Here is a 19,228-nt window from a genome sequence, read left to right as displayed (position 1 = left end):
TAAAACTAAATTACTTAACTCCTATAACAATGGGTTTTTTCTATTGGTGAACTGGTTGCACTAGTTCAGAGTTTATCTTTTTCCTTCCAATGTGCAGTAAAAAAGATAAACTCTGAACTAGTGCAGCCAGTTCAGCAATAGCCCAGATAGCATGTATGTTGTATAAGACGTCTTTAAGATGTCTTTTAGATTTAAAGGTGTCTTAAAGATATCTTTACGACGTCTTATGCAACATGCATGCTATCGGTGAGAAAACAGACCTAATATAACTAAACCGCATTATTTTTTTCTAGAATTATCGTAATGTGATCTCCATGGGATGAATGTGTTCAAAGTTTAACTATCTTTTCTCAAGGGAAACAAAAAGTAGCATTTGACAGTATGGTGCGGAATTAGGAAAAAGGGCGATATTAGGCACAGTTCCTCTACTTTTTAAAAGCAATATGTTTAACCATTTTTATTCAACGATATAAAATTTAGGAATACATAAATTTTCGCAAGGAGCGTGATGTGCTTTCAAATCTATTTTGTTTTATTAATAATCTTTTTTTTTTAGTTCAACGTAACCGAATTTGCGAGAAATCCGCGAACTCCCAAGTTTTTCACGGCGAATAAAGCACCAGCCTCAGGAGTCGCTTTTCGTTGCTCTGCAGATAAATTATAGCCCGATGTGGTCACATACAAAGTATCCAGAAGCGGACCGCCAAACGCGACACTGGTCACGTTTTCAGCCGGAAGCTTAATTTTGCGTAATACTTTTCCTGTTTTCGGATTCACTTGAATAACCTAAATAAAACATACTTTTATGGATTACAAGATTCTAATAATTTTATGACTTTAGCTTTGTCGCAGATCGTACTGCCAGAAATAATCATTTTTCCTTTAATGGAAGTTATTTTTTTTATAATAAAATTTAAACTATATATGCATGACTCACGAAACTGATCAAATGTACTACTACACAATAATTATCTATAATTAATAATTAATTTAAAAAAGGTACTCGACGAAAACGACCTATCAACATAATATATAAACAAACAAATATCTATGGATTGTGCTATAGATATCTTCGTTTATGAATTTTCAAAAGAAATTCGTAACAATGATATGACTTGATCAATTTCGTGAGTTACTGTGGAATTCTATAAATGTTACAAACAATAATTTGTCAATCTTTAAATCTGTCGCTTTATACACTTACATGTTGTCCACCAAATAGTGCTATCCAAAGATTGCCATCTGAATCTATGGTCATTCCATCGGGTACCCCTTTGAGATCAGTCTTGTTAAGGTCGAACACAATCCTCTTATTAGCTAAAACACAAAAATATATAGCACAAGCATCTACAATCCCTAAATTCTATCTTTGAATCTTATGCCTCACGATTACTGTAATTTTTAGTTACATATGATGTATGCTTGCACACTTCATACAATATAATAAAAAATGAAGAACTCCAATGAAAATATGTAATAAACCTTACATATTTTCCCATTATTTGGATCGTAATCATACGCCGCAACCATGCGTGTAGGTGTGTCAATAAAATAGAAGGTGTCATCTTCAATATTCCATGCCAATCCGTTACTTATTGAAACAGGCGATATTTCCTTCACAGACTTAAGATCGTCGTCCACGCGATATAATGTTCCTTGATTGGGAGCTATCTGTCCATCGATTTCGTTAGCCATAGTACCTATAAAAAAATGTCAGTCATTTCAGATGAGCAAATCGCATTTCTATTAATCGTGCGTTTCAGTTCTATTAAGCAAACGGGTTCAGTTTACCGATCCAAAATCTTCCAGCTGAGTCCACCTTTCCATCGTTGGTTCTTGTTTGAGCCCGAGCAGATTCGAGCGAACTCAACAGTTTGACCGGTACCTCCGACTGATCGCTGTCTCCGTCCCACGTAACGAGAACAGCATTTTTTCCCACACCCGCTACAAGTTGGTTAGTCGAATCATCCACAGGTACGACAACGCTGACAGTCCCATTTGCTGAAAGAACATTGCGGAACCTCTTATAAATGTGTGCTTATAAATTCAATAGAACATTTAGTGCTCGTAAAGGAGAAACGCATGGCTCTTACCTATGTACGCACTGGTCACAACACCCGTTGCTGTGTCTAGTCTGCGTATATACTGATTATATATATCAACAAAATATAACTTCTGAGTACGCTCGTCCCAATGAGGGCCCTCGGAGAGGCCGTAAACAGGTGTCACCTTCTCAACAGTCACACTCGCGCAGCTTTCAGCTTCCCTGCAAGTAGATTATGGTACTCGCATTATACATTTTGTAAAAGGTCTGAAAACTAATTATCAACGATCAGTACGTAGATATACAAACATGCGTCAAGGATGATATTCCTGATTTATTTATATTGACCATTATCATCTGTTTTAATTAGAGTGCTCTTTAGAGTTGAGAGTTTTCAATACCCTCGATCGTTCCAATCAATGGAAATAGGTATCGCGTGGCATATTAATACAAACAAAATATATATAAGTTTTACAAAACGCAAACATAACGTCAAAAAAACACAACATAAAGGATATAAGTTAATTTGTGACGTTAAATTTCTGGCACAAGAATACGCGAGTAATAGTATTCTTTATAAATACCCGACCATATTTAAAACTGTTATCAGTTGTTATCATTATTAAAAACATGTGAAGTTTGTTTTTCTACGCTTACACTTTCTGCGTTCGAAATAAAACAGCTGTTTGCAGCGAAACACAGAAAGTGCGAGTGTAGCCGATTGTCTAGACTTCTAGACGATCTCAAGAGTGAAAAAGTCAAGACTTGAAGAAAAAGAGAAACGGAGAGAATCTAAGAAGATTGCGAAAGAGCGCGATTAAAAGGAACGGACGTACGTCTATACTTTTTCCACGCGCTGCGTGCCACACTTTTTCCACTCGTCCGTACTTCTCGCATTCGCCACGTTTTCACTAGGAGAAAGAGGTGCGGAAGGCGCGAGGGAGGAGGACGGACTTATCAAAACCAAAACAAATTGTGCAACAGGTTCGATATTTACGTCGACATTGTCCGGGAAATGTCCGTTTCAAGCCGGTCGCGGTCGAAAATTGTTGGCGAGGAAGCGACGAGTCGTTGCGGACGAGCAACACGAGTGCCTCGAGAGAAACGATCGTTGAAGCGAATAGATATAAACTCGCGTGGGGACGGGTAATTGAGCCCAATTGCTTCGTATAACCGCCGATGGCACTCTGTGCCGGCGAAGAACACGGCGACGGCTATTTATTTAATTGACGCGATAAAGTTGCATTGATATAAAACACATTTTGTTTTTCAGCCAAAGGGTTATCGTTGGTAGACGCATTGCTTTGAGTGGCCTCACACGTGAGACGACTTCGACCGAACTCCGAACCGAAGATTTATCTGATCGGCGAACTCGAAAGATTTATTCGATCGATGATGAATTTGATTGACAAAATCGCTCGCAGCAAAATTTCTAACTCTGGAAAATATTCTCCGACTCGTTATAATATAATAATATAATCTTTCTTCCCTTAATTTTTAGTCTTCTTCTCCACGACGATAGAAAAATGTTCTATCGTCGTGTCCGTTTTAACAAGAGTTATCTTAATTGATCTTAATTGCTTGATGAGTTAATTAATCGCTAGCTAATCGAAGTTTGATTAGAAGTTAGCCTTGTATGCCCATTTCACCGATATATAGATTAACTGTTATCTCGATTTAACTTACTCTTGATCTTTTTCTAGTTGTAAGAATTATTTTTCCATTTCTATCAACGTAGATTAACTTTAATCCTCGGTTTAATTTACTTTTTTCTTTTTTTAATTCCTAAAATTAGAAGTAAGTTAAACCGAGATTGAACTTAATCCATGTAGAAATAAACATTAGAAAAAGATAAGTGTTAAACTGAGATTAAAGTTAACCTGCATTGATAAAAATGGAGATCATACATTTATTTATAAGTAGCAATTGAACATACCCACGTTTTCACACGAAAACATTGAACGAATTTGAATGGGAAATTCGCAATGAAGAATATTTTCCAAGGACAGAAACATCGAAAAGATCATGGAGATGTTATGTAAAAGTTAAAACTCACGTGTAGTATATCGCGTCCTTAAGATATCGATATTTGTTTACTTTCCCCTCTCTTTTTGCGAAAAGTGATATCTTTTTGATTGCTGCGATTTTTAAAACAACATTATTCCATATAAGATATGAAGTATCTATAAAACATTTTTTTACAATCATGAGTAATGTTGAGTTAAAGCAACTGACAATTTCATTCGAATATTATAAATATCCGGAAATAGACATTGTCTCTTAAATCTTTAATTACAAAGGACTTACTTATGTTAGATAGAACATGTCAGATGGAACATAAAATTTACAATGTTATGATAATTATGATTTTATTCATCACTTAAAAGTTACTAGTGAGTTTTACCTTCTACCTTCTACCTGTGTTCTACCAATGTAGATTAACTTTTTTATCTTTTTCTAGTTCTAATAATTGGAAAAAGATTAAAAGTGAGTTAAACCAATATTAAAATTAATCTGCATTGACAAAAATGAACATTAGCCACTAGACTCTTTTCTAAGATATAAACATTTTTCTAACGGGGTATTAGATATAAGTAGCAACAAAGTTTATGCAGACAGAGAGGGCAGAAAAGGAAACGTGCTAGATTAGTTGTATTCCTATCAGTTAAAAAACTTCCTTAATGCGCTCATGCAAATTCATACATGCGTTACTGCACTTGGTCGCGGAAAATGAGGGAAAAGTCTAACAATTAGTATCGTAGTAATTGTTTGAAAATAGGTATCCGCGATATATTTTCCAATAATGTTAATTATTGGATGAATCTCGAAATGGAGTGATTTAACTTAACATCTTTGTGATCAAGGTTTAACCGATTACTGATTTCTTTTTAATTATACATATGCTCGGAAAAACAGAATCATTATGCACATCCTAACTTTGATCAATATTTTTTTTGCATGGAAACATTTTTATCCTATAAATACTTCGATTAGGATGAGTCGATTTAAATACTTACAATTAGCATAACTCAACAGCAATCTCTGTTACTTTTTTTTTTGCCACATATGCACACATTTTGCACGAATGTCACACACCTATTATATACACGCCATTACATTTATTTTTTAAGCCCTTTAATTGAAACAATCCAACTTTTATTTCTCATTGTTTCACCAGGAGGAGATATATTACATGACACATGCGTTAATACCGACTTCCGTTTATCAACATGCGTGCGTGGCACTTCCAATTTGTGGATGCAGTGTCCTTTCACTTACCTGCCAGAGATGAGGGCGACGAGAACGCACGCCAAGAACACGTTTTTAAAAATTATCTTTCTCATGACGTATTTCGTCGTAGTGCTCGATTGGAAAGGAATGTTCTCTTTCAGGGTAGGCTGGAAAGAAGCAAATAAAACCTAAACGCACCGGCTGTACTTCTTATATATATAAGCGCTCCTACCTTCACCGGTTCGGTCGAAATCTATGGAGGAGTTTCACGCTTTACGAATTGCGATGAATCAGCATTAGAGTGGGGCAAAGAACTTTTTTTTCTACGCCCAATCTACTGCGTGCATCCTGGAGAAATGACATTGAGAAGCGGGTCCAAAAATGCGTTAAATGAACTTTTTATCATATAAAAATTACTTGAGCACCAAAAGGGCTCATTAACGGAAGAAGATGATAAAAACTAAAAATATTGACATAATTTACGAAATTTTGAATGCAATGCGTGAGCGGAAGATATTAACGGATTTCAAAATCCTTTTTTATTTGGAATTCGTATTCATAAATAACAATTTTTTCGCGCTATTGCTATATTATGCGCACAATCGAAAGTTTTCCGTTTCATCCAAAGTGTAAACATATAAATAACAGTAACAATAGTGACAGTAGTAGTAGTAGAAGATAATATTCATATTGACCGAAAATTTTCCGTTCCACCCTAAGTGTAGGAGATAATATATATTGACCGAAGATTTTCCGTTCCACCCTAAAAGTGTAGGAGATAATATATATTGACCGAAGATTTTCCGTTCCACCCTAAGTGCAGACAAATAAATAACAGTGATAATAGTAGTAGATAATATTGACTGACATACACAAATTACCTTGCCCTATTTTTTCTTTTATTTTCAAACAATAATTCGCGAATTGTCGCGTCATTTGGTGCGTGAAAAATGGAGTGTTTTAACGATCGATATTACTTACGCCGTTACGATAATAATCTTTGACAAAGAAGAACTGCGGATATTGATTGTGATAATTTGTGAAGATGTATTGCACAAGCTTTCGCGACGAGGCATACAATGCTGCGAAATAAAAATTTATAAATTAGTTTTATATGGATGTTATATAAACACTTTTGTACAGATGATATATGAATAATATAATTTTATTAAATTGATATTAAAGATGACGAATTTCTTTCGCGTCAGAAATGCTTTCGTCTTTCGTGGCAACAGGAACAATAAGTAAGCGTTAGCGCGTGTGAGCATTATTGAATTACTTAAGACGTTACACGTATATCTGATTATGCAAATCAGCGCGCATTGGCTAAAGCAAATTAACATTAGGCGCTCCATAAAAAACGTAAATTATATTTTTGATCTACAACGTCATTAATCTTATAAAACATATATTTGATATTTAAAAACAATCCGTAAAATATGGAAGAAGTAAAATATTAGATGGATTTGTAGTGAATTATAAAAATTATTCGATAACAATTAATGATACATAAAATTGATGTTGAAGGAGTCATAAATCCTGGATATATGCGCGTCTGTGTACATACGTAAATGAAAGCGGAGATAACGAGAGTGATGAATTAGTCGATTGTAACAGTAGGTCATTTGTTATATTTCTTTCTGCATAAAATATGAGACCTTGACCGACATGTCCGGATGTTCAATCATGCGATCGCTACAAGGAAACAATTGGCGAGAAATTACGTAATTTATACTTGATGTAAAAATGTAAGTGTTATACAAACTGCGACACGTACAGGTTCTTTTTTTATGTAATTGCGGTATTATGCAAATTATGGAAACTCCGAAAAACTCGATTTCGACGATGGCGAGTTTTATTCAGGATAGAAATACATTTACAATTCCCTTATTTTCAGACAATAAAATAAAGAAATTTTACTTGAGAGAATGAAAGAGAACATATTTCAATTAATAAATTTAATTTAATTAAAAATGATAATTATAATGACACGTAATAATACTTAGAGTTTTATATTGTACTAAAAATTAGTTACAGAATGTAATAATAGCACTGTGTTGTTGCATTAAAAACTTACGGATATTATACTGTTCTTATTTATAAACTCAGAAAAACAATTAAACCAATACTAAAACGAGTGTCAATAAGGCGTTAATTAAAACGAAAATAAGTTATGCAGGCGATCGAAAAATTTGTATCGACGCTCTTTGATTATATTATCCTTGGGGTCATCTCGAGAGAAGGGAAAATTTACCCAGAGTCGATACAATCATTTAAGGACGTTCTCCGGTCCTTATACTAGAGAAAATCGATTTTCTTTAGATTTTCTTGAAACTGTGAATATACGTTAATTTAGGTGTGCTTTATGCGTGGTATAAATTTCAGTACCTCTTCCGGTATAAAAAATAAAGATACTGAGCCTCAAAGTTTTAACTTTTACTAATGAAAAGGTTTTCCAGGCCAAACGGTAAGAGATACGAGGTTGGTCAAAAGGACCAAAGTTGCTCCTCTCGTCGAGTTCTATAAGGAAAAAATGCCAAAATTAAAAAAAAATTAAATTAAAAAATTTTTTTTGGTAAAAATTGAAACTTTGAGGCTCAGTATATTGATTTTTTATACCGGAAGAGGTACTGAAATTTATACCACGCATAAAGCACACCTAAATTAACGTATATTCACAGTTTCAAGAAAATCTAAAGAAAATCGATTTTCTCTAGTATAAGGACCGGAGAACGTTCTTAATTACAGTCGATCATCGACCGGCGCGCGCGGCGCGTCATCTGGCAACGGGCGGCGGAAGCGCGAGTGGAACCGTGCCGGCCAACATCATCAGGTCATTCTGGTCCGTGACACTGTCCCAGCACATGTGGTTATATGTACAGTCAAGGAAGCGCATCAACAGCTGCATGTTCCAACATCTCTTCTCTTTCATGCTTTTTTTACATTATACGGAAAAAAATCTGTTTTGCTGATAAATATATATATATTATATATATAAAATTGAAATTATTATTGGTGGTAACATCACTGTACGCATAGTAGGGCTATTTCATAGAGTAAGATATCCCTTGCTCTATGAAATAGCCCTACTATGCGTACAGTGATGTTACCACCAATTCTCAGTTGTATATAATAATCCGTTGTATAATAATTTCAATTTTTTATAAAAATTTAATAAATGCTCAATTATACCAACGTACTCCGTTATTGATAGTACAATCGAAAAGACAATGTTTCAACACATAAAAAGTTTAAACTAATTTTAACTATGTAGAATCAACAGAAATATGTAAATTTATTTTTCTTTGCCGATTGCGCTACAAATGACAAACTACTTAAATAGGATATTATTACATAAATAAAATATTCATCTGTAGAATGTACATTTCTCCTTCGAAAGCTTCTCTAAAAACATTAAAGATTAAAATATATAATTAAATAATATTTAACTATTTAAAGAATGACGTGTAGAATTATGTTAAAGACTGCAGGATATTAAACAAAGCAATTTATCTTTTTCGGAAATTAATACTATTTCCGAAATAAGTTTTCGTAATTGCCTTTTTGTAAGTTTGTAAGGTGCCTTTAAAACTGTAAGAATATATAGGATATATTTTGCATAACACAGGATATAGCTAATAGACTTATCGTAATCGCGGTTCTCATTTGAATTTCTCGAAGTTTATGAAATTAATAAAAAGGCAAGATTGTTGTCTTAAAGAATTAAATATGAAACATTCTTAGATCACCTATGCCTTTGTTTGTGTGGATACTTGAAAAAAGTATTAATAGGAAAGGTGAATGGTTTATAAGAAATTATTTAAAGGCGAATATTATTTGAAAGCAAACGGAGTAACCAATAATAAAAGAATAACGCTTATTCGGCGTTTTCAATTTTTTCAATTATTGGTCACATTTAATCCTGTAAAAACCTGTATTGCTAATAAACATTTTTCCAGCGTAATTTACGGAAAAATGATAAGTAGAGAATAATAATTATGAAAAAATTGCTTGAACGTGTATTCAAGATTAAGTCATACAGAATGAATGTTATTTATTGCAATTGTACTTTGTTAAGGATCGAACATATTCTCTATGTAATCGGTCCGCGAGGCTGACTGCGATGTGCCTACTGTCAGTCTCGTGGCACGGATGCGATCCGCATGGGGTTGTCGATCACGCCGTCCCGCGTGGTCGATCACGCGTCGATCCCGCCCCACGTACAGGTGCGCGCATGCCGGCATTGTCGAGAATCGGAGCACGGCGCAACTCCTGACACGCGCAGTGTCTTTGTTCGCGAAAATTGTGCCCACAGCGCAACTCCGTCAATCGTCGGATCAATCAGAGAGCGCCGCGTTCCGCATCTCGCCTTCGTTTTCGGCCCTCGAGAACCCTCCCGGCGGAAGAGAACGATCGCGGCACACTCGTTTCGCACGTATCAGAAGCAAGTTCTCTCGGCTTAACGCAACATTCTCAACCGATTCGTGCGCGACATTGCCGCTTAATCATCCAAGTGCGGCAGTGTCCAGAGAGACAGTATTCTCCACGAGTGATTATCGAGCTTATCCAAGAAGCTCGCACGGAATCTATGTTATCGAATCGCCTTCGCGCTCGGGGTCTGCCTCTCGAGCAAAATTTCCTCGACCGCAAGATTTCAGTCGTAAGGGCATCAAATCGATGCTCGGCAATATCTCCGTCTCGCGTTTGCGGCAGATTATTGACGCCTCAAGATTTCCGAGCGATTCGAACCACGACAGTGTCCGTCAAGTGTGACAAGAGTTCCCGGAGCAAATTAATTGCGGTAAAGTAAGTCATTCTCTCATCCGCAGCCCTCCCCTCGTTTCGCAATCTTTCTGTGGTACCGGGATAAATCGCGCTCCGCTGAATCCGGTCGAGCACGAAACATACTTGAATAAATCGTGCATTCGTCGTTCGAATAACTCATAACCAATCATGTCGAATTGTGATAAAATGTTACATTTTACAAATTAAGTATCAAGATAAAGATTTCTATGCGCCTAACATTGTCTAAACACGTAGGTTATAAATTGTGTCTCATGTTTATCTTATTTAGCTGATCGACAATTAGGAAAAATCTACGACTTAACTCAACTGTGAACCGAAATGTCCATTCGAATGATGAAACTCTAGGTATCTAGTCAAAATATCATTATTTGTTTCTTTGTTAAATTATGTTAAAAAAATATTTGACGTTTTTTGCGTTATTTTTTTCGAACTGTAAAAACTCATTACTCACATGTGTGGCAAAATAATGTGTATTTATCGTTAAAATTGACGCTTTCCATATTTACGGCGAATGCGATCGCACGAGTTTGCATAGCTTTCGTTTCCATTGTTACTTACAAACATTTGTACTGAAATATCATTCTATATGATATATTTTTGTTGCAAGACATTATAATAACGTTTGAAGATATTACAACAAAATTAGACGCGAATGAAAATATGATAATCCGAGTCACGGTGATCCGGCACGGTAATCGTTCTCGACGTAAACCGCTGATCACCAGGACAAGTGGAGAATATTGTCACATTGCCACGAATGATCCTATTGTTCCATTTTGCCACACTAACATGATGAGTAATTTTATTTCGATTTAAAGAACATTCTTTCGATAAAATATTGTGGAATAATTTTTGTCTCAATCTCCTCGTGTTGCGTTATTCTATGATATTGGAATGATAGTCGTCGGTTATTTCAAAAATTAATATTCAAACTTTAATCATTTTAAATCGCAAACATAAACTTTTAAATTTTTTCAAGGGCGTACGTATCATCTCTGAGGCCTAAAATGATACCTAAACTTTGGCAATTTATTTAAGGAAAATTATTTACTTAATCGAAAACTTTTTATAAGAACTTTATTACATAAACCTTAAAGAGCAAAAAAATATTTTTAAAAACTTTTATTCTACAAAGTGGTGCCTTAGCCGTATCCCCGAGCTGTTTTTTTTTTTAGATATATACATGTATATTATATCGTTATATTATTATATATTGTTACTTATTAATTTCAGTATAAATCGTGCGTTAAGAAAAATAAATTTTTATTGTGCGTATTTGATTTGCCAAACGTAACCGTCAACTGTTTATGCGGTACATGAAAGTCACTTCATACTCTAACAAATAAACAAATATGTTGTTAAACACGTGAAAATTTAAACATTGAAGGTAGGACAGTAGGAGATAGGGCAGTACGAGTGGGATCAGTTGGAGAGGGAAGAGAGCGAGCGATACTGTTCTTAATTTGATGATATAGTTCTATTGTCGGTACGCATTTGGAAAGGTTCACACAAATTTTAAAATGGATCCGCCACCTGCAGGAGATATTCCGTATTCTTATTCGAGACCAGGTATATGTTAATTACGTAATTATTTATATAAGTATAATATTAAATATTAAACATTCATTTTCGTTATGTCTTCTCAAGAAAATGAAACACTGATATCGGGTAATTACAAGTTTATCAGCATTGAAAGGCGACGCAGTCGTTCGTATCTTCAAGTTTTTAAATATGTCCCGCACAATTTTGTAAATAATGCCATTGTTTCACTGTAGCATGATCATTGTTTCTTTAAATACAAAAAATACATGTTAAACATTTCATAACGCTATTGAAATTTCTCTACTAAGTGCCGATTTCACAGTCTCCGATTAACTTGATCCTCCGATTAAACTCTCTCTCTTCGTCTCTTTCTAGGGGGACAGTTAAAAAGAGATGCAGAGTGAGTTTAATCGGAGGATCACATTAATCGGAGACTGTGAAATCGACTCTAAAATCTATATTTTTAGGGTTTTAAAATTATATTTGTAATTGTAATGTATTATATTTCTTGACACGTACTTATTATTAATTATATATTGCCTCGTTAAGTATTTGAATATATTTCAATTTCTATAAATTGTTAATTATTAGATCTCGTTGCTGTGATTCACACTCGCTTAGTATTATCCGTGAATTTTGGGCGTAAAGTTCTTGAGGGCAGGGCAATATTGACAATAGAAAAGAAAGTGTCGACGTGTAACGAACTAGTTAGTAAACATTTTCTTTTAATTTAGTATACATATACATATAATATATATATATATATTTCAGTTTGTCATTAATATCAAGCTATTAGGTTTTAGATAACTACAGACTTAGAATAGGTGACGTGACAGACTATTCTACTGGAGAAAGCTTAAGGAAAACTATTGATAGTCATAATAATAACTTTGGCAGTAAATTCACCATTACTCTACCAAGCGTGGATAGTGCAGTCGGTACAGCAGGAGAGAATAAAAGGATGAAAGTTAGTGATAATAAGTAAGTATAGAATATGTTTGACAAATACATAGATTTTCGAAATTATTGATACAAATATTATATATATATATATATATATATATATATATATATGACGATGTATGACGATATATGATATGTATATATGACGATATCGTATTTTCAGTTATCAAATTCAGATTATATATGAGACAAGTCCAGAATCTCCTGCACTGTATTGGCTAAAACGTGAACAAACTTCCGATCGTAAACATCCCCTCTTGATATCTAACAGCAAGGTGAATTATAAGAGAATGATTTAGTTCTCCCGTATCAACGTGTATTGTACTCACAAATCAATATTTTTAGCTTACATATGCCAGAGCTATATTTCCGTGTCAAGATACACCATCAAATAGAATCACATTCTATTCGGAAGTAAGAATTTAAACACAGTATGCATTTCGTATTTATTTGTAAGCACAGTAATGTCTGATTGATTGACATTGATATTATTAATAAAAGTAATAAAACGTCAAATTGAAAAGTATAACATATGTTAGGGAGATAAATGTGAGCATGTAAAATTGCAATTATAATTTCATACTTTTATATTTACTTCCATATCTATTTACAGAATGGTTTACCTATTCAACTTTTATTGATGTTTACTTTACATTTTTTAGATTACTGTACCAAAAAATCTTAACCTTAACGTTATGATGCATGGATCTGAAAAAAGGGATGAAGCGGATGACCAAGATATATACTATTTTTCAGCGCTAAATATAAAAATGGCACCTTATAAGATATATATTATAGTATGTTCACTAAGAAGTTTGCACAAAAGTCGCGAAGGTGTATCTCTAGACCTTTGGGCTGAAGAGAAATCTTGTCAGCGTCGTACAGAATTTCTTGATAAAATTGTAGACATCTTGTATAACATCAAAGAGTCGCATGGTTTCTTGATGGGTAATATTTCAACTTAATTTGTCGTTTCAGTTTATATGTACAATATGTTTATATGCATTTTATTTTATAAGGCATTGTCAGTCTTGTTCCTTTTATTATTATCTTATTCTGAATATATTTCTAAAATAATATCTGTAGGAATATTATCTGAAGTTAATGTATTTGTGCTTCCACCAAATGTGCCGGAATTCGATATGCAATATCCTTATATGACTTTCGTGTCATCAAGTTTACTTGAAGGGCAGTATTCTATAATCGATAAAATTGTTCAAAACATCATTGAGAGCTGGATAGGAAGGACAGTTACGATTGACAATTTCAAACACTTGTGGTTGATTAAAGGCCTTAGTACATTCATTTATAGGAATCGTATAAATGATAAAATAATCGACAAAGAAATGAAATTTCGCACGGATCTAGAAATAAAAGGCATTAACAATCTGTTAAGTATGGTAAAGTATTAATTTTGCTTGGATAAAATTACAGAAAGAAATGTATTGAATATATTGATTGATAATATTTTCCACTTCATACGTGTGCTTTCCACTTCATATGCATTTCTACTCCATACTTACTACACTATTTTCTGAAACTGAATTACTATTACAGCCAGAGTTACAAACCGACTCTTTAGTACCTGATTTGACGGGTAAATTGCCCATGAATATTATCAAGTACGTGTCGGAAAAAGGGTGTGCGTTTTTGAATCACTTACAAGATATGTTAGGTGGCCCCGAAGAATTCAAAAGTTTTCTTGTAAATTGTTTATTGCCACGTTGGAGTAAACACCGTGAAATCCCAACGACGGATCGTTTTAAGGAAGCTCTGAATACATATTTTTTCCTTATTGAAGAAAAACGCGGGGTAATATGATTTTTATGCAAATAAACTAGTTCTTAGTTTTTTAGTTTATTAAGCAGCGAATAACAACTTTTATCTTGTGGCTAGACATTAAATTCTATAGAATGGGATAAATGGTTTAATGAACCAGATTTCCCAACTCAGTCTTATTCCACGACCTTAAGGAAAACTTATTGGCAAGTTCAAGCAGACCTGTGGATCGCCCAAAAAATAGAGTGGTTTGATGAAAAATTGGAACGGTCTAATGATCTCGATATAATTGAAATTTTAACCTATTTACTTGCAATGCCTAATACGGAACTAATACGGAAATTGTCGGAAGACAAGTTACGAAGGATAGAACATGAGTTTCTGCGTGACCAGGAGATTTGTGAAATAAGGTAAATATACTTTTCTATATTCAGATTGTTTTGTAGTTGATCGAGTAACATATCGCGCATGTATCTCGCAGGTTTCTCTGGCTGCGATTGTGTATCAAAAGTAAATGGTTAGATGACGGACGAATACAAGAGGAAGCTTTAAAGTTTGCCTGCGAATATTGTATGCCGAAATATGCCTGCCCAATATTCCGCGATTTGTACGAATGGGAAGTAACTCGTAAGTTGGCCAGGTCATGGTTTATGGACCCTGATAATCGTTCTAAAATGCTTCCCGAAACCATAAAAGAATTGGAATCCATTCTTGAGATTTAATTGGATGGTTGAACATAATTATACAACAAATGACCTATATATATTAACTGACGGAAGATGATATGTCGAAAAAGAAGTTAAAATAAGTTTGTCCTGATTGATACAAAATGACATACAGGTCTACAGCAAATTTGCGGCCGATATTGCTAACTATTAACTTCACTCCTCTCGTTTCGTTGCATACATTCTGTTCACGGAGCCATAAAAGGTTCGAGCTAAGCTAAGAGAAGGTATTAACTTATAAATCGTATGCCTGTGTGAAACTTTGGCAAGTTTGCGCTGGTGTATTCACTGGTCATAATAGTTATTATATATGCATATAAAATCCATGTAATAATATAATATAATATGATATATTATACATATATATATTTATATAATTAAAATATATGTAATATATGTATAATTATATAATATGTAATATATATCCTATTACACACCACACACATACACACTCAGCCACGCGCGAGGGCGCACTATTTATATAGCTACATTGAGAAAAAATATTTATTGAAAAACGCAAAATGTATTTCATCAAACTAAAATATTTAGTCTGATACATTCAACTAAACATTGGTTAAAGTAACTAATTCTTTATTTAAAAATGTTGATGGAAGACATGAATAAATTATAGAATAACTATACCTCTCTTAGTACAACTTAATAATTGTTGAATCAACCATTGGATTAACAATTATACAAATTTAGTCCGCGCGCGAGCGCGCGCGTACAGTCAATTTTTTTTCTCAATGTAATACCATCCCTGAGCTCGAGCATCTTATGTTTCCGCAAACAGCCTAGATGATACGAAACGCGAGAAGGGAGAATGTATATAGTAAATATAAGATCGGCTGAAATGTGCAAACCAGCTATAGGCCTGTTCTATGATGTAACAATTTATATTATATTCTGTCCTATATACATTCAATTTATATTTTAATATCAACTGTTCGAAATTTATAACAAACAAATAGTCGAGAGAAAAATTAATGAAATAAATGTATTAGAAGATTTTGTGTGTAATTTTTTTGTATGATATATCAATGTCATCAGTACCTATCTTCTAAATAGAACTGAATAATTGTTCATATGTAATTCTGCATAGAGATATTAAAATAAAGCTTAATAATGTGACAGTAATAGTACCTTTATCTATAATATTAAAGCTAAATAGCGCATACCGCGCGTCTGTATGTTTAGTTAAAACAAAAATTAATTTACGGAATATTTCGATAAATACTGAAAATTTTAAAATATATTTATTTTAATAAATAAATGTTTTGTAAAATTTCAGTTTTGTATTTTGATATTATTGAATTATTTATTATTATTTCAGTTATTTCTTTATTGCGATGTGTTAGAAGATTTATATAGTTTTGTTTAAAAAACATCTATTGAAAGACGCATAGTTTACCGAATTTATTTCCATTTCAAATTTATCTTCTCGAACAATACAACTTTTTAAATATATTTCTTAATACATATTTAAGCTATTAAAATTTATTTCACATTGTTCTACCTTATACTAAATTGGTATATGTATTTATATATACACACACAACACAGTACTACGCGTGTAACGATATATTATCATTAAATTTTTCTGTTGCGTAATACCTATAATTCTTGAAATCTATACATATAAAAACAAATGTCCTGACTGATTGACTGACTCATCAACGTCCAGCCTAAACCTTTAAATCTAGAAACTCATGAAATTGCGGGCGCATATTCCTGCCATGTCGTAAGCATTCACTAAGAAAGGAGCTTTATAAGTTCAACCCCTAAAGGGGTGAAACGAGGTAAAATATGTTTTAACGAATTTCTCCATATCTCTTAGGCCCGATGAGATATAGACTTGGTTCTTTTTATTTCAATTAGTTACATACCGTAGCGGGTATCAAGCTATATCAATAAATACCTATACAATTTATATTGTCCGTCGATCGTACTCGCGATAAAGACTACTTTGGATGCAGGACGATTGACGGGTAAGGCGTTGGTATGGCACTTGGTTTAGGAGAACCTTTGAACACGAATAAATATAAAAGGAAAATCGTGTGTCGTTCCTTGAGCAAGGATCTTGTAAGAAAATCATGTACTTCTTGCAATTCTGTTTACAAGTTTCATTTACATTTTTATCGAAAATTTTATGTATACGTATATTATCGGATTTTATATTATAATTCACGATTATACATATGTAGTTACTACATTTTTGTAGCTGAACGTCTAGTGCCATCCATATCTTTTAAAATAAAGGCATTAATTCTTCTATTTCCTCTGTCAGATGATAGTGGATATTCAGCCTAGACGAGGATCATCTCGACAACAATGTTACATCCGACAATGCAACACGCACTTGTATAGGAAATCCCGCCACTTTAAGTGGTATCCCTATACAAAAGCGAAGACCACGCTCACCTTTGCGTTTAAAATCATTCACTACTCATAGACGTAAACATGTAAGAACCTTTTCTTAAAAGAAAAAAAATATATAATATAATTTAATATTTGCACTTGTTATCGTTTCCTGATATTTTCAAGTTTTCAACACGTATATCTTTAAATTTATAATGCTAAGCGTTAAAAAATGCAAGAATTTTTCTTTATATTTTAATTCATTACAGGTGCCTTTGAAAGGAAGATACGGTGTAGATATAACGCCTTTATCTTATCTACCAGGTGGAAGGATAGAGAGATATCAAGGCAACCTAGGTCTTTTTCATTCGCGAAAGTACATCGATACGGGAGGTGATTGAGTTCATAATAACGATTATTCTCAACGGACTGTTAGAAATTCAACTATTAAAATCCTGATGATGATGATATGTTACAGAATGGTGGATTGAGTGGTTTCACCCACAGTTTCGCAATGGAAGTTTTGGCAATTGTTCGCGCGCACATTACGGCATCGCTAGGCGGTAACGCTACGATAGCGTTCTTTATGACGCAGTGCTTATTCTTCACAGCCCTCACAAAAATCAAGTTAGTAAAAAACATTATTTTGCCTGCATACACATTCCCACGCTTGTTGCATATTTTATAAAAAAATATATTTTCAGGATCAATGTCTCATTAATGTGGCGATGTCGTAACAGTGTCTTATTATGCGGATGAGAAGCACGGTGCTGTTTCAAATTGCTGACCCCAACCTCCACATTCGGCACCGCCATGGACGACTATTTAATAATAGCAATTAATGCTGTTAAAAAATATATATATGTATATATATTTACCAGTATCAATGCTTACAGATAGGATCGTGTATAGCGGTTCTGTGAGACTTTTATTGCATTTTGCAATACCTAATCTCATGTATCTCATCGTAGCAATCGACATTGTTATTTATTAATTTATATTACAAAGATAAAGATGCGATACTTAATTTAAAATATTATTTTCTTTATGAATTAATACACTATAACGTAATAAAACGTGACAAAGGTATATCAGTCTGATGTTATAGATTTAAAATATCTTGTATATTTAATATCTACTGTGTGACTAAATATTTAAATGGTTTGATATTTATGAACTGTAGTGACTAAATATAATTTTATCTATATATATATATATATATATATATATTCCGTTGTATAATAATTTCAATTTTTTATAAAAATATAGAATTACTCAATTATATCAAAGTACTCCGTTATTGATAGTATTATCGGAAAGACAATGGTTCTACACATAAAAAGCTTAAACTAATTGTAACTATGTAGGTCAACTATGTGTCAACACAAATATATAAATTTATTTTTCTTTGCCGATTGCGCTACAATTGACAGACTACTTAAATAGGATATTAATACATAAATAAAATATTTATCTGTAGAATGTACATTTCTCTTTCGAAAGCTTCTTCAAAAATATTAAAGAAAATATATAATTACATTTAACTATTTAAAGAATGATGTGTATAGAATTATTTTAAAGGCTGCAGGATATTAAACGAAACAATTTATCTTTTTCGAAAATTAATATTATTTCCGAAATGTTTTTGTAACTTAGGTGCCTTTAAAACTGTAAGAATATATAGGATATATTCTGCATGACGCAGGATATAGCTAATAGACTTAGCGTAATCGCGGTTCTCATTTGGTTTTTCGTAGTTTATGAAATTAATAAAAAGGCA

At 33.3% G+C, this 19,228-nt stretch overlaps 2 protein-coding genes and 2 long non-coding RNA genes across 7 annotated transcripts; 3 read left to right on the top strand and 1 right to left on the bottom strand.

The window, feature by feature from the left end:
- Window positions 1-426: 426 nt before the first annotated feature.
- Window positions 427-5,482, bottom strand: LOC139770839 (regucalcin). 4 transcript variants are annotated; one of them, XM_071703087.1, is made up of 7 exons: window positions 3,042-3,264; window positions 2,354-2,401; window positions 2,094-2,266; window positions 1,792-2,001; window positions 1,488-1,700; window positions 1,205-1,317; window positions 427-786 (listed from the first exon to the last, which is right to left on the bottom strand). In XM_071703087.1, coding segments are annotated over exons 2-7 (945 nt in total). In that variant the 5' UTR covers window positions 2,356-2,401; window positions 3,042-3,264; the 3' UTR covers window positions 427-552. The 4 variants fall into 4 exon arrangements, with proteins under 4 accessions (XP_071559188.1, XP_071559184.1, XP_071559187.1 ...); XM_071703083.1 differs by lacking the exons at window positions 2,354-2,401; window positions 3,042-3,264 and adding an exon at window positions 5,324-5,482; XM_071703086.1 differs by lacking the exon at window positions 2,354-2,401 and having other exon boundaries at window positions 3,042-3,262.
- Window positions 5,483-9,588: 4,106 nt separating this feature from the next.
- Window positions 9,589-12,601, top strand: LOC139770872 (uncharacterized). The gene is made up of 4 exons (XR_011717838.1): window positions 9,589-10,081; window positions 11,469-11,650; window positions 12,215-12,330; window positions 12,420-12,601. It is a non-coding gene; the product is annotated as an uncharacterized lncRNA (long non-coding RNA).
- Window positions 12,602-12,746: 145 nt separating this feature from the next.
- On the top strand, window positions 12,747-16,099 carry LOC139770835 (leukotriene A-4 hydrolase-like). Its single transcript, XM_071703078.1, has 7 exons — window positions 12,747-12,861; window positions 12,932-13,000; window positions 13,249-13,534; window positions 13,673-13,986; window positions 14,144-14,398; window positions 14,483-14,775; window positions 14,847-16,099. Exons 3-7 carry the CDS (start codon window positions 13,282-13,284, stop codon window positions 15,085-15,087), a joined length of 1,356 nt encoding a protein of 451 aa, XP_071559179.1. The 5' UTR covers window positions 12,747-12,861; window positions 12,932-13,000; window positions 13,249-13,281; the 3' UTR covers window positions 15,088-16,099.
- Window positions 16,100-16,705: 606 nt separating this feature from the next.
- On the top strand, window positions 16,706-18,537 carry LOC139770836 (uncharacterized). The gene is made up of 4 exons (XR_011717829.1): window positions 16,706-17,552; window positions 17,718-17,841; window positions 17,927-18,075; window positions 18,153-18,537. It is a non-coding gene; the product is annotated as an uncharacterized lncRNA (long non-coding RNA).
- Window positions 18,538-19,228: the final 691 nt, after the last annotated feature.

This window comes from Temnothorax nylanderi, unplaced genomic scaffold (assembly GCF_030848795.1).
Source record: "Temnothorax nylanderi isolate EJ_2023f unplaced genomic scaffold, tnyl_v1.0 TNYL_tig0033_pilon, whole genome shotgun sequence".
Classification (NCBI taxonomy): Eukaryota; Metazoa; Arthropoda; class Insecta; order Hymenoptera; family Formicidae; genus Temnothorax; species Temnothorax nylanderi.
This window is presented reverse-complemented; position numbering and strand designations above follow the sequence as displayed.